At 39.1% G+C, this 23,043-nt stretch overlaps 3 protein-coding genes across 4 annotated transcripts; 1 reads left to right on the top strand and 2 right to left on the bottom strand.

The window, feature by feature from the left end:
* The first annotated feature begins 2,163 nt into the window (after positions 1-2,163).
* Positions 2,164-8,013, top strand: LOC140950779 (radial spoke head 1 homolog). 2 transcript variants are annotated; one of them, XM_073400010.1, is made up of 7 exons: positions 2,164-2,319; positions 2,660-2,773; positions 3,752-3,857; positions 4,641-4,774; positions 5,469-5,561; positions 6,782-6,853; positions 7,681-8,013. In XM_073400010.1, exons 1-7 carry the CDS (start codon positions 2,263-2,265, stop codon positions 7,762-7,764), a joined length of 660 nt encoding a protein of 219 aa, XP_073256111.1. In that variant the 5' UTR covers positions 2,164-2,262; the 3' UTR covers positions 7,765-8,013. The 2 variants fall into 2 exon arrangements, with proteins under 2 accessions (XP_073256111.1, XP_073256112.1); XM_073400011.1 differs by lacking the exon at positions 2,660-2,773 and having other exon boundaries at positions 2,175-2,319.
* A 65-nt stretch (positions 8,014-8,078) lies between these two features.
* Positions 8,079-13,069, bottom strand: LOC140950778 (TLC domain-containing protein 5-like). Its single transcript, XM_073400008.1, has 2 exons — positions 12,940-13,069; positions 8,079-10,692 (listed from the first exon to the last, which is right to left on the bottom strand). The coding sequence occupies exon 2, from the start codon at positions 10,679-10,681 to the stop codon at positions 9,980-9,982; it is 702 nt and encodes a 233-aa protein (XP_073256109.1). The 5' UTR covers positions 10,682-10,692; positions 12,940-13,069; the 3' UTR covers positions 8,079-9,979.
* A 656-nt stretch (positions 13,070-13,725) lies between these two features.
* On the bottom strand, positions 13,726-21,475 carry LOC140949731 (uncharacterized). The gene is made up of 4 exons (XM_073398870.1): positions 21,247-21,475; positions 19,562-20,529; positions 17,604-17,679; positions 13,726-16,091 (listed from the first exon to the last, which is right to left on the bottom strand). Exons 1-4 carry the CDS (start codon positions 21,398-21,400, stop codon positions 13,726-13,728), a joined length of 3,564 nt encoding a protein of 1,187 aa, XP_073254971.1. The 5' UTR covers positions 21,401-21,475.
* Positions 21,476-23,043: the final 1,568 nt, after the last annotated feature.

The following is a 23,043-nucleotide window of genomic DNA, read 5'->3' as shown; positions in this document are numbered from 1 at the left end:
CTCCTTTCGCCCAGTCATCGACTAGGCCTTCGCTTGGCTCGGATGTCTATGTCTATGAGGTCCTGTGTCTTCCAGGAAACGTAAAACAGTGTCTTCAGTTAGTGCTTGCCTGCGTAATACAAATCAGACAAATGACCTCGCTAGATACAGTACTTTTCTGTCTTGAGAGAGGAAACCGGGCTTTTTGGGTCAGTTCCCATCATAACGTCCAGCCATATGGTATCTCTGGTCACGTTCTCTCTTTGTTAAGATCGTTCCTCACGAATCTTGCTCAACGCGTTGTCATCGCGGATTGGTTTATCTTGGATGCATGTCATTTCTGTTGTGTCGCAAGGTACAGCGTTGGGACCCGCACTGTTTTTGATTTTCATCAACGAAATTGGTAACAAACTAACTTCATCTAAAAGGTGGTTCACAAATGACAAGAAAATGAGCCGTATATTTTAAATTTGAATGCACAGACGAACGCGGTATTAGTATTATTGCTGTCTCCTCAGGGGCTGCATACCTAATTAACCCAAGATGGTCTCCCTGTGCACAACTTGGTGTCCTATGCGATAGCGAGTTGACGCGGCATGGGCTTGCCCCTTTCTGGCCTACCCTTGGGCCTAGACTATGGCATACCAAACAGTTTGTATTTTTGCGTGAAGATCACGAAAGAAAAAAGCCTGAGTAAAGTAAAGGAAGAAGCAGCGAAGTGGGAAAACACCTTTGCCAGACCACTACTATTTGACACGTGAAAACAAATAAACATAAACAACCCTTACCTTTTTCGACGCAGCACAATGGCTCACCCGCTGCTCTTGACATAGGGTGAAGTGCTTCGAGTAGCATGGGAAATGCCCCAATATTTGAACTCGAAGGAAAATAGCTAGCTGGGAGTGTTACTGGAAAACACTGTGAAAATGGCTTTCTTTTTCATTGTTCCGTATCGTTTAGTTTACTTTGGCCTTGTGAGAAGCTATTGTCATTATTTCAGGAGTTATGGAAGCTTCAGTTAACAGCGTATCGATGATATCTTAACTCCGAACAGTGGAAATGACAATCTTGACCGTGAAGTACCTTGCAGTACCTTTTGCAATTTTTACTCTTTTTATTACGATCAATACAGCGCAACACCCTTAAGAGCAAACAACGTTGATTTGAGCGGTCTTTATGAGTGAAACCAACCGGTTTTACTGCATAGTGTCTCATTTGTCAAAGTGACATGGCTATAAACAACAAAAAAACCTTTTAGACTGAAATGAAAAAATGCTCCACCAAGTGCTCTGTCTAAATAGAAGTGCTTAGCTTGTCTTTTTAATGTACGGATGTCAAAAAAAAAACCCAGAGAAGAACGTCGTCCACGACTTTCACGTGAAAACACGCGCGCGCGTGTATGATAGGTTTTTAAAATATACGGCAAAACGCCAAATTTACACGTGCAAATCACGCCTTTTTGTACATTTCTTTGCCGTCATTGCAACTGCATGACTACGACGTGAAGCTGCCTAATAATATTATGTTTTATGGAGGACGTGAACAAGCGACCACGAAATTTTCTTTCTCTATCTGAACTTGGATATATGTGGTTGTTTATAGGAATTCTACTTCAGGAAAGTTCACCAACATTTGACAAAGTAAGTGAGTTGGCAAGAAAGTTGGCGAGCTGCTACATGACCCCTATTTCATAACTTTCGGCCACGTGTTATTAGACCACAACCTTGGCCTAGTAGATTCCATTTACCAGCGCTTTGGAAACTCCAGATTTTGGAATTTGATTTCTTTATCGCGCGCAAAATTCAAAGTCGGGTTTCAGCCAAAGTAATCCAGTTCTGCTATTGACCACTCCAGAAAATACAATAACATACCGTAATACTGTTTGTTGGTCACTCTGCCAAAATTTTGCATAAGCACTGTTTTTCAGTTTCTCTTGGGGCCATTTGACTCCCAAGAGAAACTGGAAGACAATGCTTATGCAAAATTTTGGCAGAGTGACCAACAAACAGTATTATGACTAAACTGTTATGGTATTTTCTGGAGTGGTCAATATGGATTTCAATCAGATCTAAACGGGAATTCGCGTTCTCTATTTTTAATTGTACCTCTAATTTTAATATTCATTACTTCTGTAAATCTAAGTAATAACGCCGTAAGTGTGTGATACTAACTCACATCCGGGATTTTTGCGAAGCACACGCAAGATCCGTCTTGTGTTAAACGGTTTGGCTACAAAGGGGGAAAGTGAAAATAAGATTTCTTCAGCCGCCTTTGGTTACAATCATGTCAGATTTATTTGGCGCTGGTTCGGAAGATTTGGATTGGACCAGTGATTTGGGGGTAAGCAAGCCATTTTCCTTCTCTAGCTAGTTGGCGTTTATTGCGAAACAAGCTTTCACTACTTGCCGACCACTTAGTGAAGTAAAAGTTATGCTTGAAGTATATTTGCTGGCTTTACTTATAAATGACAGCATTGTTAAGATTTTCCACTATAGATGGTTTCCCGCCCAGTGGAAATGTTCAATGCACAAAATAAAACCAGCTGAATGGAAAGCTTAACGCTTGTGTAAAAGCAAACAAACAAATCGAAAAAACAGGTTGGGTTAATTTACAAGAACACTCGTAAAGTCTTACCTAAACTTAATTAAGCTTAAGATCCGTGACCTTTGTTTAAAAACAGGAATACGAAGGAGAGAGAAACGAACTCGGAGAAAGGCATGGATATGGAAAAGCTGTTCTACCAAATGGTGATATTTACGAAGGAAACTATGTTAATGCGAAACGACATGGGAAGGTTAATATTTCGATAGACTTTTTACTTTAGTAAGTTTACTTGTAACAGAAACAGACATTTCATAGGCTATCAGTAGGATACCTTTTTATTAGAATTGGCCTTTAGCGGTTGGCTTGATTCTCGCTTAAGGATATTGCTTTACAGAAAATTAACTAGATAACCTTCCTAAATATTTCAGCCGAATTATTATTAGTGCAGTAGCTTGCGACCAGTGTTTATTTACATATGGAGAGGGGTGAAGGAAATCAACGACAGGGGTGGTTTTGTTCGATGCCTTTTAAATTATTTCTGTTTGTGTAAAAAAATAATTTGTTTCAAACCTGAATGTAATGATTTTCTTAAATTCTGTGGCCATTTGAAAGTGATGAAGTAGAAGACCAATACCCACCCATCTCCACCTAACACCCATGGTTACTGCGTAGAATTTGGTACCATCCACTGTACAGTAGGCATTGGCTAATCCACTTCATGCACCCAAAATAATGTGAACACAAAACTACATAACAGATGCCTACAATTTTTTCTGGGAGGGTCAGATTTAAGTTGTGAATGGAAAGAGGGGAACCACTATTTAGACCTAATGGGGGATGGGGAGGGGGCATCCTTGCAGAAATTTTTATCATGCAATACATTTTCCCTGCGACCATCTCCATAAATAATGGCCAGCCTCATACCATCCTGCATGCATAGTTTTTTTAGCTAACCTGTAGGTACAGGCTAACATTTGATCCCAAATTTTGCCAGTGCCACATCTTATATTTTTAAAATCTGAGTTGCATTTTTGACAGTATTTTCATATCTAAAGCCACACTAGATCCACATTAGAAATGGGATGGGTTGATGATATGAACGGGTGACTAGTACAATGGGATAAGTCCCTTTGAGGTTTACATCTCCCCTAAAAATGCACTTAGCAGGGTATAAAACATACCTAGCTCTGGCTAATGATAAGATCATACTAGGTACTCATGTTTACAGGGAACATACATATTTCGAAATGGAGCCAAATACAAGGGTTTTTATGATGAGGGAAAAAAGACTGGCCATGGAATATTTGAGTACCCTGATGGATCTAAATATGACGGTATGTACAGTTATTTTCTTTATAGTTTTCAACTAAGATACGAAAAGCCAGTGTATGTACTTAAACTCACTGAGGTGGATGCTTGGTATAAGAGCTTGGCTTAGTTCTTGGCCTGTAAAAATGCCTGTTTTTTTGGCTATTTTTGTTTGAAAACCTTTAAAAATTGCATGCAATTTCACTTAGTAGGAATAGTAGAGACTGTCCTCTTATAACATTATGTGTCAAACTGAAAGAAAATTGCTAGCAGTTGAATAATCATTTTATTTATTTCATTTTCAACTAAAACGGTGAATTTTAAAATGAGCACTGGCTGGAGAATACATCTATAGTTTGAGGCCTGGGTTACAAAGGGACCTAGCATAAAGCAAAGTAGCTAGGCCAGTCATACCTCAGTTGTCTTCATTTTAACCCAAAATATTAAGAAAAACAATAATTAGTTATCTATATAGGGAATATCCTAAGGTTATATCCCCATTTGAAAAAGACTAAAGTTTCTAAAGAAGTACCTTTGTAAAAAGAGCTAAAAACACTAGTGATCTAACCAAGTATACAAACATTTCTGAACATAGCAAATCTTCTGAAAATGAAATATAAGACAATAGACCTAAAAACTAATAAGGTTTTCTGCTTGTTAGCATCTGATAGTTGATTCAGGAAGTGTACCTCTGATTTCAGCCAGGTCTCCAGTTTACAGCTCTCCAGCTTTCCCACATTAACATCAAAAGTGGTAATAATAATTACTTAATAGTTCAGCTGTTATAAATTTTAGTATCATCTCCACAGGCAAGTGGGAAGATAACGAACGTAACGGTCAAGGCATGTACCTTTACATAAATGGTGATGTGTACGAGGGAGAATGGAAAGACAACAAGAGACAAGGAAAGGGTGTTTACACATGTGCTGCCACCAAACTCAGGGTTTGTTCAGACCCTATAATTTTGTCTTTTAACATTGCTAAACATGGGCTTCCTGTGAAGTACAGAAGCCTAATCCACCACCAGGCATTCCTCAGATGGAATTGAGCGACAATAACCAGTGTTTTGCAGAAGTCACACAAAATTGAAATTTTTGTAATAAAATAACCACCAAAACAGATCGTTTTTTCATGCAGAGGTTAGTCGAAACTGCAAAGTTTCATAAGGATTCATTGCAAACCAGAAAAAAATAAACTTCCCTGTATACATGAGCCCTTAAGTTGCAGGCCCCATATCTCTATACTTCACCACAAACATCCCCTTGAAAGTTCCATTTTTTTTAAAATTCAACACGATGATCATGATCTAGAGCAGCATTATTAAGGCTGTGTAAAAAATAGGAATAATTACAAATATTGTGTGACAATCTGCGTAACATGCTATGGGCTCATAGATTGTCCGTGCTTTCCAAATAATAGTTCGAGTCCCTGAGGCCCTAAGGTGACTTTTGTTGTACTCCTTTTGATTCACAAGCTAAATACATACAAGGCAGTTTGGAAGAGGATTTCACAGTTTTAACACACTTTGGGCTAAAAAAAAAACGAAAACAAAGTAATAAAATAATAATTATTAGAAATATTCATGGCTTCTGCATGCAGACTTGAACATGTTATGTTTATGTCCTTATTGGTTTAAGTATGATGGAAGCTGGATGAATGGAAGACTATCTGGACCTGTTAACATGATCCTACCAAACCATGTTTATCTGGGAACATTTTACGACAGTTTAGTAAGTATTAATTCTTATGAAATTTGTGTGGACAGGGATCCACTGGTTTGTGCGGAAATGACAGGAATAAAACAAGTTAAGTGTAACATAATAAAACAGTAAATATACAATAAGCTTAATAAAATATTATCAGGGGCATAGCTGAGCCTCTATGCCTATAGTACGCATGTGAATAACCTGGAGAAAAGACAAGGATAAATTTAAGACAAAGTAGAAAAGCAGAACAAAGGGGGAAAACTGGAAAAGGCACTTTTCCCTACAAAGTCCCCCCTAAACTTTTTCAAACAAAATGCAGTGTTTTCCCCAATTATTCTTATGTCTTGTACAATAGCCATAAATGCAGCCTTAAGAACATGGTCTTTATCACAGCAATAAAAAAATGGAAGTGTAATCAAGTCAAATTATGATCATTGGAGTGTACTCCATTTTGGTCTGTAGCCCACACAAGCGGTAAAAAAGTCAGACAACCACATATTACTTTAATCAACAGTATAATATATATGATTATATGTGGACAGAATTTGGATTACACAACTTTGTGTAGTAATAATGTTTAAATCATAACCAAACCAAAATGAAATATGTGCCAATTTCAACTTATATTTAATGAAAACACAAGATCTCCAGAGTGTTTGCTATTCCTAAGTGTGGAAAAATAACAATATGAGAGTGCATGCAGCTATCCCAGTATGCACAAGTGCATGCATACAGTCCAACTACATAATTTATTATTGTACTATCAAATAGAGTTTTCTATTACATTAGGGAGCTAAAGCAACGACGACAGCAATGGCTACAAAGACATCACTTAAAAAGTGAAATTGTTCCGCCTTAGAATTTTTTCGCACTTATTCCATTTCATCAATTTTTTTTGGAGTTGATCAAATTCTAAAGGATAGTATCAAAGTTTGGGAAAAGAAAAGAAAGTTGTCGGCGTGTTCCCATCCTCAACAAAATGTGAAATTAGGCACTATCAAGTTGTAGTCATGCAACGACAGCTAAGAAATTTACAAAAAAGCGTGATGCAGCTGCAAAGTTGTTGCTTCTAACCGCATTGCTTTTTTGCTGTCGTTGTTGGTGAAGCTCCCTATTGTCCTGCTAATGCTGAAATCAGGTCTTCCAATATAGCCACCTGAGGGAGTTTTATGGGTTTTAAACTTGCATAGATAATTTACATCATAATTTGTTAGAACTAAATATTATTAATTTCCACATACTAGCCATGTGGACCAGGCAGGTATGTCTTTGACTTTGGAATTGAACAGCATGGGGAATACATTATTACTGAGAAGGTATCTACATATTAATTATTTTATTTCAATACATTAATATTAATATGACCATACTGTATGTCTAAACCAAATACGTATAGATGTTCATTACCACGATATTTTTACCATGAATCTGTCCCTCTTTGACCAATTCTTTTAGGTATTCCCCCTTTAAATGTCTCTCGTGTCACAGCTGTGTAGTCCATATTGTTGATAAATGTTGCCAGTTAAATGTCTATGGAGCATAATGCTTGCAAAGTTATTACTTGCAAATGACTAAATCACAGCTTCATGTCAAACAAATGTGTCTACCAAGCATTAAAATAAATGAAAATGTTACAAACAACAAAAATGACCTTTGAAAATTTGTTAGCCAGTAGTCCAACAAGTTTTCAAATACCATGTGCTTAAATCTTTTCAAGTTTGTTCACCCACGCCTTTTTTTCATACTTTTTTCTAATGTTTTGGGTGGTTAATTTTGTTTCGCTCAAGTTGGTGACAGTTACGATTGTTTGAATTTCAATAAATTTTATGACAAAGCTCCTTTAAATGAGCCTTCCCCTTCCCCAACTTAAAAAAAAGGCGACAAAAGGTTGATTTCCAATGATGCGCTTTTGGCTACACATGTTAACGCATGTAAATTTTAATCACATAAATAAAATAGAAGCAAGATAAAAAGTGCCGTCAGCTTAACCGAGAAGATGAGCGAGGTTCAACTTTATGCACGTAAAAATTACACAACACTGGAAATCAACCCTAAGGGCAAATCAAGTCTTTGAGACCTTGAAGTAAATATTTATCTGTTGTGATGTAATTTGTAATTTGTGCCATTTTGCTCTCACAAACAGTTAACAGAAAATGAGGAACAGATAATGGATGTTCCTGTCTGGAAATGCAAGCCAGATCTTTATCCACTGGGTTCAACAAAATAATAAACAAAAGGAAACAATCACCTACGCAAGCCATGTCAGGTTCATGTGTTAGACAGTTAGGGCTCAGCATACTTCATATTAATGACTGCTCTCAAAGGTTTTCCACAGTTTACAGTCATTTTCATGTTTTTATATTCTGTCTGGTAGAGAAAACCTTTCTTTACCAAGCCCAGTGATATATAACTGGTTTGATCTCGTAAATTGTATTTTAATCATTCACTTTTATGAATAAAGTAATACTGTACCAAATCTACAAGAAATGCAAGTTAATATTGATTTTATTGAAGGCTGCATAATGATATCTATTAATTACACGCATACATACTATTAAGTGTTCTTTTTCAGTCATGTGCTGATGTGGAAACATCTTAATGATCCCCCCCAAAAATCTGAACTTGTTAAACAAAATTTCATTTTTCAGGACAGTTATAAACACCTTTCGACCAGAATTTGATCTTAAGAAGGAACGGGTAATTTACAACACAATTAACATTCTGAAAACTAATGAAGGTTACCAATGTAATATTTACCATTAAATTATTGATAAACTGAAAAATTACTATACACCACTCTTTTAAATAATATTGCATGTTCTCAATATAATTCTATAAAAAATAACACATATTCTAATTTTGAAAGTACTAAATTAAAATGAAATAACTACCTACCGGTACTTAAAAAATACTGGAAATGTTGGGATTTATGATATGACTACCATTTTCCTGTTACCTGCTTATCAGTAAATATTATTACTTATTATATAGACACAAGTGTTTTACTGGAAAATATACCACTCGTAAATTCATAAAAACTACATCCGGGACCCAAGTGGTTTATTTTCCATAATCTCACACGTGAGTTTATTGATGACGTAATTTTGGTAATTTCCCTCTATTATTTTATCGATGTCATTTTGTCTATATAATAAAAAGAACATTACACGGCGGCTTGAAGATATGAATTTTATGTTCGAGTGGCAAAAACAATATTTTACTCACTCGCTGCGCTTGTTTGTAAAATATTGTTTTGCAACTCGAAAATAAAATTCATATCTTCACGTCACTGTGTAATATCCTCTATGTATACAGCCCAACCTCCACTAACAGCCATCTCTCACAATGACCACTTTTTTGATGGACAGTCCATACATTGACTCTTGTTTAAACCTCTCTACAACGGCCACCTTTCCGCAACAGCCACTTTCTTCTGTCCCAAATGGGCCATTGTGGAGAGGTTCAACTGTATGGAGGTAAGCAATAATTTACTTAACCCATGCTGATTAATAAAGAAGCAGAGCTCGTAAGTGAATGGTGACCCCATGAACTGAAAATAGATTTATTTGTTCAGCTCACCCAGATAATGGTATCAACAAAAATGAAAAAATAAATTTGTATACTACATAGTCTTAAAGGGAAGTATCACATATATGCAATACACCAGACTTACATATCACTGGTACATTTATATTTTTTCTGTTTTGCACTCACTAGTTCAACTCCAGGGAACCAACACACCATAATTGATGGTTCTGAAAACTGCAACCTGACACTTTTTTTGTACTCTGTATTTTTATTCCTACACTGAAGCACAAAATTATGAATATCAATAATAGTTTTTTAAAGTAATTTATGAACATGTGAAGTATTAATCCACATGTTTCCTTCCCATTTTTAACCAAGGACACTTTTAATAAATTTTAATGTACTTAAAAATATAGAATTTTTTAGTGAGACCACTTTAAGTGTATTTATCTTACCATAAACATTTCTGTTGGGTTTTTACACAGTGTCTAATCATTGAGAAACTGTCCCTTATGTATAAAAAGACTATAGAATAATTCATGCATAGAATAAGGCCCCCAGTGACTCCTGAACTCTTGACTTAACCCTTTAGTTTAAGCTTTAATAGTGACCAACATCAACTTTCTCCTCACAATATCAATACATCATCAAGAGATAAGGTTATGAGAATTAATGAAATGATCACCTCAGGGAAAAATGCTTTGATCTTTTATGAAATTCCTATACTCTCCACTAATTCTTCAAGGAAATGTATGGAGATCATTCTGGATTTTTGCTTATGGGTATTGCAACTAAAAGGGTTAATATCAAATTCTCACATTGATTCACAAGCTTATAAAAGGCAAATTGAAAGGAGAAAGCTAGTAGTTTCTTAAATTCACTTGGGGCTTTTACTCCAGGCAACCCTTGATTTACTATTTGCTTTTCTTTTTTCCAAAGAATCTCTTTCTTGCAAATCTAACTATAAAAAATGCCCATACCCAGCCTATTAAATACAAACCTGTACCGCCAAGCTTGACAAAAAGTTTTGGTTTAGGAGACACAATGACTGTCCGATACCATAACAAAGATCCAGGTCCCAGACGCCAACAAATGAAAACTGTCATAAAGATAATATCATTTACTTTCGCAAGCAATGTTTCATACTGTCCTGTTTCTCGTAAAAACCATCTCAGTTGTAAGAAAGGGTTAGAAATTTCTGTTCCAAGTATTGTCGCAACAAGTTCTGGTCCTGAATACTCGTTGAAAAGGATAAACGCTATACCACTCACTGATATCGTATGGTGAAACAACATGTCCAATCCTTCTGTTCTCATGTACAAACACCAGAGAAAATCAAAAATGAAGTATCCAAGAGTAAATGTAGCAATGAATGTTTGAAAAGGAGTATTTGCTTCTCCCATAAACACCAATGGCCAAGGTCCTGTGATAAACCCACACCAGAAAGACAATATTGTAGTCAATGATGCATGTATTATAGTGACTAGTCGGCAGTTCCATTCATAACTCCGATGAGGGTTAACAAAACATAATAAGCAATACAAGCTTGTCCAAACAAAAAACATTGACATGCAGGGAAGCAAGAGGGCCATAAAATCCATGCTGGCGGAATACATGCAGGTCAATGCTAGAATCAAAATAAAACAAAAAAAGCTACATTACAGCAACACATTCATTATATAGTACATAATACATACTATAGTGGTGGATCTTGACCTTGAATAAAAGGGGAAACCACCCCCCCCTGACCCTGTGATAGTAAGAGGGGGCCTAAGATAAGGGGAGGGGACCCCTCCCTCAACTTTAAATTAAATTTTACCAGTTGCTCAAAAGGTGCATAACATTATTATTCATTCAAAATATTTTTCCGTTTCTGATTGGCTAAAATTCCACACATAATTCATCATAACCAGCTACAGTGGACCAAATTTGGAAGAATTTTGCAATATGTGAGCTGATGACATCAGTTGTGTGGCAAAATTGCCAGATTATTGAACGGTTAACCTAGAAGACCTGAGGACGAGGTTGAGTTGTTTTGGTAGTGAATACGAAATGGTGGAATGTTTCACTCCTTTCACAAGAAGAAGTAGGCAAACTATTGGCTAAAAACATAGAAAGAACAGCAAGAAGACAACTTGAAGGAGGACACCTGCTATTTGGAGAATAATTGCAGAACTGAACGACCCTTTATCTCCTAAACTTGCTGAAAAACAAGCACTATGAAGATGAACTTATCATTGATAGAGGTAAGCATGTTTTAGCTTGTTTTTAAACTAAATAAATAATTTAATTATTTTGAATGAATAATAAAACAATTATTGAGCTTTCGTATCATCTGAAGAATTATGGAGATCTCAGAGGGTGTTGTCTGCCTTGGCCAATAATTCTTCAGATGATACTCAGTCTCATTCAATAATTGCTAAGTATCCATTGGATGACTCCTTATCTAGTCCTATGAACTGGCACTGCTGCAAACGCTTTCTTCCTGGTTTCAGGATCATTTCCCAGAAATTACACCAGTTTTGCAGTTTCCTGGTTAGAGCAGCCATCATATAATGTAATCACCAAACCAAGGCATTTTAGTTTGCCCCTTATGGAATTTTCAAGTACATATGTATTTGTGCATTATTTTGATTCACAACCACTCATCCTTGGAGGTTGTGGGGGGAGGGGGGGGAGGTTACTAGCCAAGCTTCTGGTATTTGAAAGGGTAGGGATTTCATTAGACTTGCCAAAAAAGTCGACCTCAAGAGTTTCACTTTCTCAGCAGAGAGCAAGCAAACCGACCTCTTAAGGCTCTCACAGAAGAGTGCAAGTGGAGCAAGCTTTTTGGAGTACATGAAAGGGTAGGGAAATCTCTCATGTCAGTCTTTGAAAGTTGCATTTTAAGGATGTGAAATATACAAGAAAACATCCTGATTAAGAGAGTTATTCATACTAAAAGAAGGTGCATTTTAGCAGTTAAAAGGGATGCATTGTTAAATACTAGCTTTGTGAAAGCAATACCATTTGTCAGTAGAAGGTATATGAAAGGGGTACCTCTTCTGCAAAAAATGCTATATTAAAGGACAAGGGTCATAAGGGGTTTGGACTTTGGGGTGGAGACTCTTGTAAAAAACTTCATCGAGAACCCCTCCCCCTCCCCCCGGGTTACCACCATAATAACCAGGGTGAATCACAGAAGGAAGCCAGTGGAATGTTGCCATTGCTCTACAGTACCTGCCACTCCAACCCTTACAATAAATCAGTGACTTGGAAGATCGAATTTTCTACATTTGTTCCTCAGATACCATTTTCTTGAGGAATAAAAAGCCAACCATAATCCAAATAATCGTGAGAGGCATCCTCTTTTAAGGAGACGTGTCCCAGCATACACCCTATCAAGCAAACCCGAAAACGTGACGTCCAAAATCTACAACAATTCGGCATTCAGCATAATTAAATAGGTCAATTTACATTGCCCACTGCAGATAGAGATTCCCTTGTAAAACCTTAAACCAGTATAGATGTAAGTTAACTTAATCTTATCAAAACACGAGCACAGTGAACCTGAGTGAACTCTGGAACGCGCGGGTTAAGCCGGTTGCATGCAGGAATGGGAGTTCTTTCCGCATTATAATCGTTATGATGCTAAGCCAAATCAAACGAATGCGTTTAGTACTGCTTATTTGCTTTTTAAATTTTTTCAGAAAAGGAGTACAAATCGAAGGCATTTTTAGCATTATCAGCCTGCATTAAGACCAAAACATCAAACTTTGCTTTAGCTTTGCGAGCTTGCCAACACTTCAGATCGATGGCAAATAATTTCTACTACCGATAGCTATCGAATTTGATAGAAGCATTAATTAAACCTAGAATAGTGTATAAAACTTACCTGAGTTTGTCCCCAGTTAGTGTACGACCGTAAGTACGTGAGTCACGCTAACACATAGCCACGTTTCTTGCAGCTCGGTTGCACGAAAGCGTTCAAAATTTGCGAGGTTTTATCGAAATAGTCACGTGATTTTCAACAGGAAGTGATTAAACCGGATGTTCATCTCACACGCTGCCTTCACCTCAAAAGGGTTTCATTTTTTTTGTACGCTGTGGCTATAACAATTACATTCCGAGTGGAAATACAATCTTCAGATGTAAGCATCGAAATTCCATAAAAGGAATAAACTATTTTCCAGTCTCTAAATGTATTATCCATTTTGTATTCTGGTGCAACGTCTCTGAAGGAAAAGCTCGACCGATTTTTCTATTATGTGCGGAAGGAACTTAACTGGAAAACTATAGTCAACCCAGTCACTAAACAAAATGCAACGGTTAGTTTTCTAATAGTTTATTGACCCACTTCAATGTTACACTCCATGGTTTCGCCAGATTGTTACTGCCACACCTGCAATTATCCTGTTTGCGTTCCCACCAACAAAGACTGAGAGGGTAATTTACTGAAAGCTTTTTCCATGTCATGAACGAATGCGGTCTAGCCTGGATGAAGATGTAACTTGGGACTTAAGTCTGATTCTCTGCATGGTTTAAAAACTAAGTATAACTAGCAGCTAGACACGAATCCAGGTTTGTTTTTATAGACAAAAGCGCCTAAGATAACAACATGGACAGAATGCATGGGTCCTGTTTGACTTTCGCCATAGACATAATGTCTGAGTGCATGCTTCTAGCTTGCCTCGGGTTTTCTACTTTCGCCTTCATCTCCTTCGGTCGCGTTAGTTTGTTCCTCCTTTTGTTCAGTGTTGTTCACCACGGTATCCCCATCAGGCATTGCATTCTTAGTCACCTCACCCTTAACACCGCTGTCCTCTCCTTGAGTTTTTCCTTCAGTAGCCTCGCTATGGGCAGCACTTGCTTCAGAAACTGCCTGCCTTTCAGGTGAGTCTGGTGAGCTGTTTTCCACAGCTTCAGGCTCTTGAGCCTCGCCATCTGTTCCAGCTACCAAATTTTGAGGAGGTGTAGCACATTCCCCTTGAGCACCTACATCTTCTTCAGCTGCTGCTTCCTGAGTATCTCTCCCTTCAGCTTCTACCTCCTGCGGACCCGCAGCACCTTCTTCCCTGGTACTATTGTCTACTTTATCTGTCCCCTCTTGAGCGTTACCCTCTTTTTCAGCAACCACCCCCTCCTTGGTATCTACCTCAACTAGCTCCTGTTGGGTTACATTAACATCCTGTTCATCATTCACATTTTTGGCTACTGCCTCCTCCTTTCTGTCTGCCTCAACTGCTTCTTCTTGACCACTACTAGCACTATCTGGCTCAGCCAATACCTCCTGGATAGCATCTTCCTCTCCCTGGGAGACAACACCCTCAGCTACTGCCTCCTGAACACCACTGTCAGCCTCAACTATACCCTGAGCAGTATCGTCTTCTGCAGCCTTTTGTACAATACTGTTCGCCTCAGCTACAAGTTCCTGGTTAGCCTCATGTTCAGCTGCAATCCCGTCCGGACCAGCATCTGTTTCAGTAGTTACCTCTTCAGGACCATTTTCAGTTGCTGCTTCCTGGACACCACTGTCTGCATTTTCTGTCCCATCTGCAGCCTCTACCTCCTCAGATTTGCTTTCTGCCTCCGTTATCACCTGCTGATCAGCTCCATCTTCAATTGCTGACCCCTGAGCAACACCACCTGTCTCAGGTGTTACCTCCTGAGCAGCAGCATCATCAGTTGTTGCTTGATCCTGAGCACTAATGTCTGCATCGGCTGCCACCTCTTGAGTGCCATCTTCCGTTGCTGCTTCCTGAACACTACCATCTGCCTCAGTTGCGACCTGCTGACCAGCACTACTTTCACTTACTGTCTCCTGTTCAACGCTGTCTCCCTCGACTGTCACCCCCAGAGCAGTGCCTTCTTCAGCGGCTTCTTCCTGAACATTGCTCTCTACCCCAGCTGTCACTTCCTGAGTACCACAGTCTGCCTCAACTGATGCTTCTTGGACAGCACCATCCTTAGCTCGTGGCTCCTGTGCAGTACTATCTCCCTCAGCTGTTACTTCCTGGGTAACACTATCTCCACCTGTTACTTCTTGAGAACCACTGTCTTCAACGACTGCTACCTTCTGAGAATCTTCATTTTCAGCTGCTGTCTCCAGAGGACTGAAATCATCCTGAGCTGCCTCCTTTTCAGAAGTATCATCTTGCACTGAATGCTCCTGAGCGTCACTGTCATCCTCACATGCCACGATCTTGGCAACAGCGGCTTCCTCCTTAGCAACACCATCTCCCTCTACAGCTGTCTCCCGACTTCCACTATCTACCTCACAACCATTTGGCTCCTCTACCTCGTCAGCACCTTTTGTTGCTTCACTTTTTTCCTGATCAGCAATTTTCTCCCCACCTAACTCCTCTTTGGCTCCTCTTTCTCCTTGAGATTGGTCTTCTCTAGTGATCTCTTCGAGAGCTGTGTCATCCGGTGAAATTTCTTCCTGGGCAGAATTGTCTTTTTGCGCTGCACTTTCACTCTCTTTTTCGGTTACCTCCTTAAGAAAAGACACCTCCTCCTGAGCCACTTCTTTAAGGAGAGCAACTTCCTGAACAGGAAGCTCACTTGCAACTGCCTCTTCTTCCACAGCGCCCTGAGCTACTTCCGGTGCCGTTCCATCCTCCTGGAAAACTGCGATTTGAGCAGCACTATCATCTTGAGATTCTCTCTCCTTTGTAGCGTCCTCTTCCTTGGCTAAGCCATTCTTGGAGACGCTCTCGTCCTGAACAACTGTATCTGTGTCTTTCTGTGGGGCTTCCACTCCCTTCTGGTCAACAACGTTTCCATTGACATCAGCCTCCTCCTTATTGTCACTATCATCCAGAGCCAATTCTTCTAGAGCAGTTTCACCACTCACCTCCTGTGAAACTTCAGGCTGCTCTTCCTGACGTTGTTCTTGAGTCTCGTGCTGTTTCTGTGCATCAGCTTTGGTTCCAACCTCAAGTGCATCGGCTTCAGAAGATGCAATTTCCACTACAACAATCAATGGAATCTTGTCATCCTTGGCTTTCACTTCAGCAGTCTTAAGTATCATCTTGTCAACGACTTCTGAAATGCATCACATTGTTAGAGGTACAAATCACGTTTCTTTGCAATGTTTGAAATACCTTTAATACCTGGCGCCGGTTGTTCAAACACTGGATAGCTTTATCCACCAGATAAATCGGAATCAAATAGATAAGTATCAGGGACACCCTAATTGTGTTATTCACAGGATATAACCACCCAGTGGATAGCGATATCCACCTTTTGAACAACACGGGGTCTGATTTAGTGTGTCCTGGAAGACTTCCAATTCAACTAAGGAACGAACCATTAGAAAACTTTTTTTTTGGGGGGGGGGGGAGGGCGGGCGAAGTACAAAAAAAAGTATTCGCGCAAGGGAAAATTAAATGAAAAAAATTCATGCACGCCAATTAACCCTAAAAAATATTCATGCTACGGCCTAAAAAAAATCATATAAGGAATTTGATGACGAATAAAAAATTCCTGCGGCTCGAAAATTCCCCACACCCCTTAACTATTCAAACGGTCCGTCCCTATCGGAGGCAATATTGGGACTGTGAGGGGAAAAAAACGTGAACTTTTTAAAGGGAGGCTCCACCCGAAAAGGGTACCTTTTTTCCAGATTTCAGGTACATGAAAGGGGTAGAAATTTCACAAGCTGAAGTATATGAAAGGGTGGGTAAATCTGTCATTTCGGTCTGTAAGAGGCCCAACAGGGCTAAGAGATGCATATTTAGCTGTGAAAAAGTCCACAAAACGTTCTGGTTTGTGAGTTATACATAATTTAAAGACAGTGCATTTACAGCAGTTAAAAGGGATGCAAACGTCTAAACAAGCGGATGGGAAAGGGATACCATTTTGTCAATGGAAGGTAGGTATGTAAAAGAGGAACTCTTTCTGTCAAAATGGTATATAAGTAGAGTAGAGGGGGTTGAACCTCGAAACAGAGCCTCCCCATGTAAAAATTTTTTTAGCCCCCCCCCCCCCCCCCCCATCTCCCGGGAGCAGAGCCTAATTTTAATAACATGACTAAAATATATTAGGTAATAAGGTCACTTTAATGTCAGCTATGACCGCTAAGGCATTCAACTTCTCAAAGGCAAATATAGTTCTCCAGTAAAACAGCTGGCTGTAAATATAATTAAGTAATGAAATAAAACCTGCTTTCAGTTATAGCAAACCAAAATCTAAAAAGTATAATTTCTATTTTCAAATTTTATTTCACCTCTAAGCAGTATCCAGACAAACAAGAGGACACCAAACAAAAATTAATATATGACCATATTTATATTTATTATTTGCCACATTGCTTTAATTCCCTGCTTCTGGTAACCTAGGATCCTTGATAGTACCACAGTCCTGAATCCTATCAGATTACAGTGTTTGTAGGAAATGCTTAATAATCGATGAAACTTACCTGAATTGTACTATGGTGCTATCACAGAGCCTGGGTAACCTGTGCTGTTACACACTCCTACTGCTAGTACTGCTTAGTACTGAATCCTATCAAATTACAGTGTTTGCAGGAAATACTCAACAATCACTGAAACTTACTGGAATTGTTCTGTGGTGCTATCACAGAGCCTGGGTACCCTGCACTGTTACACACTTGTACTGCTAGTACTGAACCCTAACAAATTACAGTGTTTGTAGAAAATACTCAACAATCACTGAAACTTACTGGAATTGTTCTGTGGTGCCATCACAGAGCCTGGGTAACCTGTGCTGTTACACACTCGTACTGCTAGTACTGCTTAGTACTGAACCCTATCAAATTACAGTGTTTGCAGGAAATACTTAATAATCACTGAAACTTACTGGAATTGTTCCGTGGTGCTATCACAGAGCCTGGGTACCCTGCACTATTACACTACAGTGTTTGTAGGAACTCAACAATCACTGAAACTTACTAGAATTGTTCTGTGGTACTATCACAGAGCCTGGGTAACCTGTGCTGTTACACACTCGAACTGCTTTGTTCTACTTTCATGAAATTATTTATAGAAATGATTCTTCTCATATACACTTTCACCATCTCTGTCAGCCAATCTCTAAAAGTGAGTTGGCAAACCAATGCCGAAGATATAACTATTTGCAGCAAATATTAACAAATTCAAATAACAAGCTCTAAAATTACAAAGAAAATGTGCTGTTTAAAAAAATAATAAAAACTCAGCTCCTAGCAGGTGGTTTTTCCTGCCCATTTATGACCTCCAGGTGTGAAAGAGCAAGCTGATTACTAGACACCCACAATAATAACGAAGAAAACTAATTTGTTAATAATTTACTACATTTATAACTGTGAACATTTATATTAAAAGAAACTATTCAGGAAGCTGTCAGATGAGTTACAACTGTTTCAGAAATGATTTAATAATCATCCTCTGTAAGGCTAAAAATTCTGCAACAGAGTGTGGCATCTCAAATTATATATGTAATATCTACAATGTGATATTAAACACCTCGAAGATGAAATTAAATGGCTCCAATAATATTTACAAACGTGTCAAAAATTCCTGCTTATCAGAAACACACATCTATATGTAATTACTACTGAGTGCATGGTATTGTTGTTTTGAGTGAGACATGTTTTTAGCATGAAACAATGGGGGCTGCATAACCACCTACATTATGCTACCATAAATTGAAAACAAATGAAATTAAGTCTAATCACTTTTTAAGCTAACTTTACGTCAGGTTTGCAAAATTTAAGCATAAATGTCTTGTCGAAAATCGGTAACATATACACACACAAAACCTAACCACCAAAATCTGATACTAAACTATACAAGATATTGTATGAACAAACTTCTTATTAACCATCAAGTGTATAAACTATATCTGTGAGTGTGCTCTAAATTTTTGATAAGCCTCTTTCAAAGAAAACTTCTTAAAGAACCACAAAGTTACCATTATTACATTACTCCAAGTTATAAATTATCATATTATAAGATTCTGTTAGGAGCACAATAAAATTGAGCCCAAGTTTTTCTTTAATTTATATCTTCTCTCAAATGAGAAAACCGTTAACTTAAAGTTGTAAACGACACTCAACTTTAAATATATAGTTAGCAATATGATACAACTGAGGGTTCCCCAACAGATTTTTTTGGGACGAGGGATTGAAGGCCAGGATTCAAGATTTTAAAGCAAAATGAGAGCAAGAAACTGGATTGAAAGTATGCTCAGGATGCTGGACGCTGAAAATAACCCATCAGGGCGATAACAGGATTGAGGGATTTTGCAAAATTGAAGAACCCTATTGGGGACTCTCACACCCAGGGTGAACTCCAGATTTCAAGTGACAGGGATGATCCAAGGATCTTTTGGGTTTGAAATTTTCAATTCCCAAATTTTTAAGGCTCGGAAATACGGCATGGGATTTTTTGAGGGCTAATTCTTGGTCCAGGGGTTTTTTTGAGTTTTGATTTTTGCCCCCATTCGATCATCCCCGTCGCTAAAATCTGGGCTACCCCCTGGGCTCTCACAACAAGCAAAATATAAATAAGTTAATCTTCTGATGGTTTGGATTCTTCAGCACCCTCAGGCACAGATGGTTCGCCATCTTTATCCCCCTCTGTTTCCTCCTTTTTCTCCTCATCAGGTTTCTCCTCTGATGTTTCTCCACCTTCACCCTGGGGTTCTTGAGGTAAAGACTCGGAACTTTTTGTGGTTTTCACCCCTTCCCTTACCTTGTGGCCCCTAAAACTAGCTTGGATCTTAACTGCAGCGCTGTGCAGCTCTGGATCATTCAAATCAAGATCTACTTGTTCTGCCTCACCTTCTACCTCCCCCCCTTGAGCCTCACCAGGCTGCTGGACATCAGCAGCCCCATCTCCTGTTTTGCCTGCATCTTCTGCCTTCTCCTCTGCAGTTTCTGCGCTATCTTCCACCTTCTCTTCTCCCGGTTCTGCTGCCTCTTGCACTTGAACATCCCCAGCTCCACCCTCATTAGTCACGTCTTCTGTCTCTCCCTCCACTTCCTGTCTGTCTGGAACTTCAGAATCTCCTTCCGCAGCAGGCTCCATCACTTCAGGCTCCACAGGGACAGCCTCTGTACCTGCTCCTTCAGCCTCGTCAAGTTTTTCATGGACGGAAGCCTCCTGCTCTTCTGGTCCTCTCGAAATGTCTTCTTCTAGTTTTGTGGCTTCTTCAGGCAGAGTAGTGGAATCATCCCCCACAACATCAGCCTCAACACCAGTTGCACTCTCTGACATCATCTCCTGGCTCTGCGTAAGTTTTATGTCTTTAACTCTCTCTCTTGCTTGGTGACCACGGAAGCTGGCCTGAATTTTAATGGCTGCAGCCTCTTCATCTTTTTTCTTCTTCACATCCTCGCGAGCTTTGTGACCCCGGAAACTTGCTTGAATCTTAGTTGCTGCTGCCTGTACCTCAGGATCTTTCAAATCTATATCCACCTCCTCTCCTTTCATCAATCTTTCCATTTGATCGCCTTTTTTTGCATCATCTTTTCCAGTCTCTACAATGCAGCAAAGTACTAATATTACTTATTGGCACAGTGTATGGTTTTTATTGATTCTAAAATTCCTATTGTTTATATGACCGATGTCTAGGTTCGGGACAGTAAATATGCAATTATTTTATACAGTGAAAATTACACGATGTACATGCTGCAAGTTGAATGCGTAAGTACAAATAAAGTATAAAGCTTAATTGATTTTGTTGGTGAGAGAAAATTCCCCTCAAAACATAAAGTAAGCTTAAGTTTTGTGGACATCGTTATATTCTTAGGTGAAAAATGTTAATTAAATTTTCCTCGTACTGTCTATGCAAACACTTCCCCTTCGTTTCCGTCCTGTTTACTGTTGACAATTTAATAAGGTAAACTCAAAAAAATGGTTTCATAAATATGAGCTTACATCTCAACACTTTTTAAATACTATTCGTTGTTTAAATAAAGTAATTTTTATGACGATAATTTCCTACGACTAAAAGAGGAAAAGAAGATCGATCGAAAAAAGTAGCAATTTTATTTTGTGATCAAGCATACGACACTAACAAATTGTAATCAGTAGGATTAATTAAAACTCATCCGAGAAACCGATCTATTCGAACGGCAAATGGGAAACATCTAGTTATAGCCTCCCAACACCGAAAAATCTTCCTCTCTGTTTAAAAGAATATTTACTTAACAACTTAAGCAGTAAAGCTGATCAAGGCAAAAGCGTAAGCTTACCATCTCGGATTTGAAGCTGGTTTTTGAAATATTGCGCGGCGAAAACAATGATGTCCTCGGGTTGTTCTCGCAAGACCTCCCTCGCTAAACCCTCCAGTAAGTTTTGAAAGCCAGGCGGTACTCGAAGTTTCATAGGAGCATATTGCACCGCCATGTTTTCAGCTGAAATCGATACACACGAAGGAAAGCGAGGAAGGGAGACGATCAAAACTGGAGTGATCTAATTGCGCTGAGAATACTGGAAAGACGTCTCTATGACGACAGCAATTAGCCGCTGATCAAATTAATTGCGGGAGTAATTATTAATGACCGAGGAGGATCTAGAACTGAATTTACGGTACTGAAAAAATTGGACATTTCAACGTCATTCTGATTTCATAATATATGACAGTCTGGACAGTGGAAGTTTTAAGGTAGGTAGCCATCTCCCTTCCCTATACTCATCCCAAATCTATATATAAAAAAAAAAACCAATACAGATAAGGTATAAATCCTGACAAAATCAAATATGAAAAAGTTACCCCCCCCCCCTCCGCCCACTCCTCTCTGTCTACAGCAACCCCTTACAAGTATTGAGGTTAACTAGAAGATACATTTTAACAAAACTGGTAGAAATTTTGTATTTTAGATTTAATCCAGGTCCTGCCATCCTTTGAGACCCAGGGGCAGTTAGTCAGGACGATAGAATGCTCGTGGTGAAAGTTTACTGGTTGTCTCGTTACAGTAAACTTTCACCACGAACATTCTATCATCCCAACTAACTGCCCCTGGGTCTCCGAGGATGGGTCCTGCAAGAGATTCTGCACTTTTCGTTGGTATTTGACTTCCCTGGAACCCCCTGGGGATAGAGGATAGACAAAGAAAATGCTAGGGGCTGAGGTGCACACCATGCTCCCCCCTTATGTTCAATCTCCTTGGAATAAAGGAATAATAGTGACCTCCCAAAAGAAGTTTTTATATGTCCCAAAATTGATTGCTCAGGGTTACTAAGCAGGCTCCTTAGCCTCACTTGACTGTTTTAAGTAACCCGCTGATTTACAAATATAAGTCTCCAGTGCACCCAGGGTTGACCGAAATAGCTGGTAACTGGCAAAAACCACCACTTACTATTTGTCTTTTTTTGGCAACTTTTCTAATGTGCTATTCCTCTGTTTCTTAGAGCAATCTTCCTTTTTATTAGTCCGTCGAGTAAAATGCACAAGACACAGAAATGACCACACGCAGTTTGGCGCTCGTGCACTGTATGCACTTTCCTCACTAACTCTGAAGAAAAAGAGAGGTTGCTCACAGTCTACCCCATTTTTGATTGCAAAATATTGTGATGACACAAAATACGGTTCAAAATCTGGAGTCTCCCGGATTATCAGGGAGAGTTGACAGCACAACCTCGTTCCCAGGGTTCTGTCCTACCCGCCCTACGGAGCGAGAGACAGAGAGAGGGTCTCTCTCTCTCTCTCGCTCGGTAGGGAGGGTAGGAGAGAACCCTGGGAATGAGGTTGTTGACGGCACTGCCTGTCCTCCCCTACAAAAGATGGCAAAAATCAGCCAACTACCAGTACTTTCACTTCTTTAAAACATTCCAGAAGGCCCTGTGCACCTTCGACTGCAAAACAGTCCATTTTTTTGCGTATTCAAGTACGCGCGAGCAGTCAAACAAAAGGTCTGGAACGAGGCTGAAAACAGTGACCGAGACTGGGGAGAGACGCTAAGGTTTTTTTTCCTCTCGCCTCATACGCCCATAGGGCGTGTGATGCTTGTGTGCTTCGCGAGTGCAAGACTCTACCGATTTCTTTACTG

Source organism: Porites lutea, chromosome 10 (genome assembly GCF_958299795.1).
Source record: "Porites lutea chromosome 10, jaPorLute2.1, whole genome shotgun sequence".
Lineage (NCBI taxonomy): Eukaryota > Metazoa > Cnidaria > Anthozoa > Scleractinia > Poritidae > Porites > Porites lutea.
Note: the sequence above shows the minus strand (reverse complement) of the source record. Positions and strands in the feature narration are given on the sequence as shown.

What these genes read in the sequence shown, in the direction of transcription:
- LOC140949731 (XM_073398870.1), bottom strand. Translation starts at nt 21,400, where the DNA reads ATGGCGGTGCAATATGCTCCTATGAAACTTCGAGTACCGCCTGGCTTT. An exon ending in CCAGCTTCAAATCCGAGATG is followed by an intron (nt 20,530 to 21,246) that starts GTAAGCTTACGC and finishes GCTGCATTGTAG; the next exon opens with AGACTGGAAAAGATGATGCA. An exon ending in AATCCAAACCATCAGAAGAT is followed by an intron (nt 17,680 to 19,561) that starts TAACTTATTTAT and finishes GTAATTTGTTAG; the next exon opens with GGTTCAGTACTAGCAGTACA.
- LOC140950779 (XM_073400010.1), top strand. Translation starts at nt 2,263, where the DNA reads ATGTCAGATTTATTTGGCGCTGGTTCGGAAGATTTGGATTGGACCAGT. An exon ending in ATTGGACCAGTGATTTGGGG is followed by an intron (nt 2,320 to 2,659) that starts GTAAGCAAGCCA and finishes GTTTAAAAACAG; the next exon opens with GAATACGAAGGAGAGAGAAA. An exon ending in ATGCGAAACGACATGGGAAG is followed by an intron (nt 2,774 to 3,751) that starts GTTAATATTTCG and finishes TCATGTTTACAG; the next exon opens with GGAACATACATATTTCGAAA.
- LOC140950778 (XM_073400008.1), bottom strand. Translation starts at nt 10,681, where the DNA reads ATGTATTCCGCCAGCATGGATTTTATGGCCCTCTTGCTTCCCTGCATG.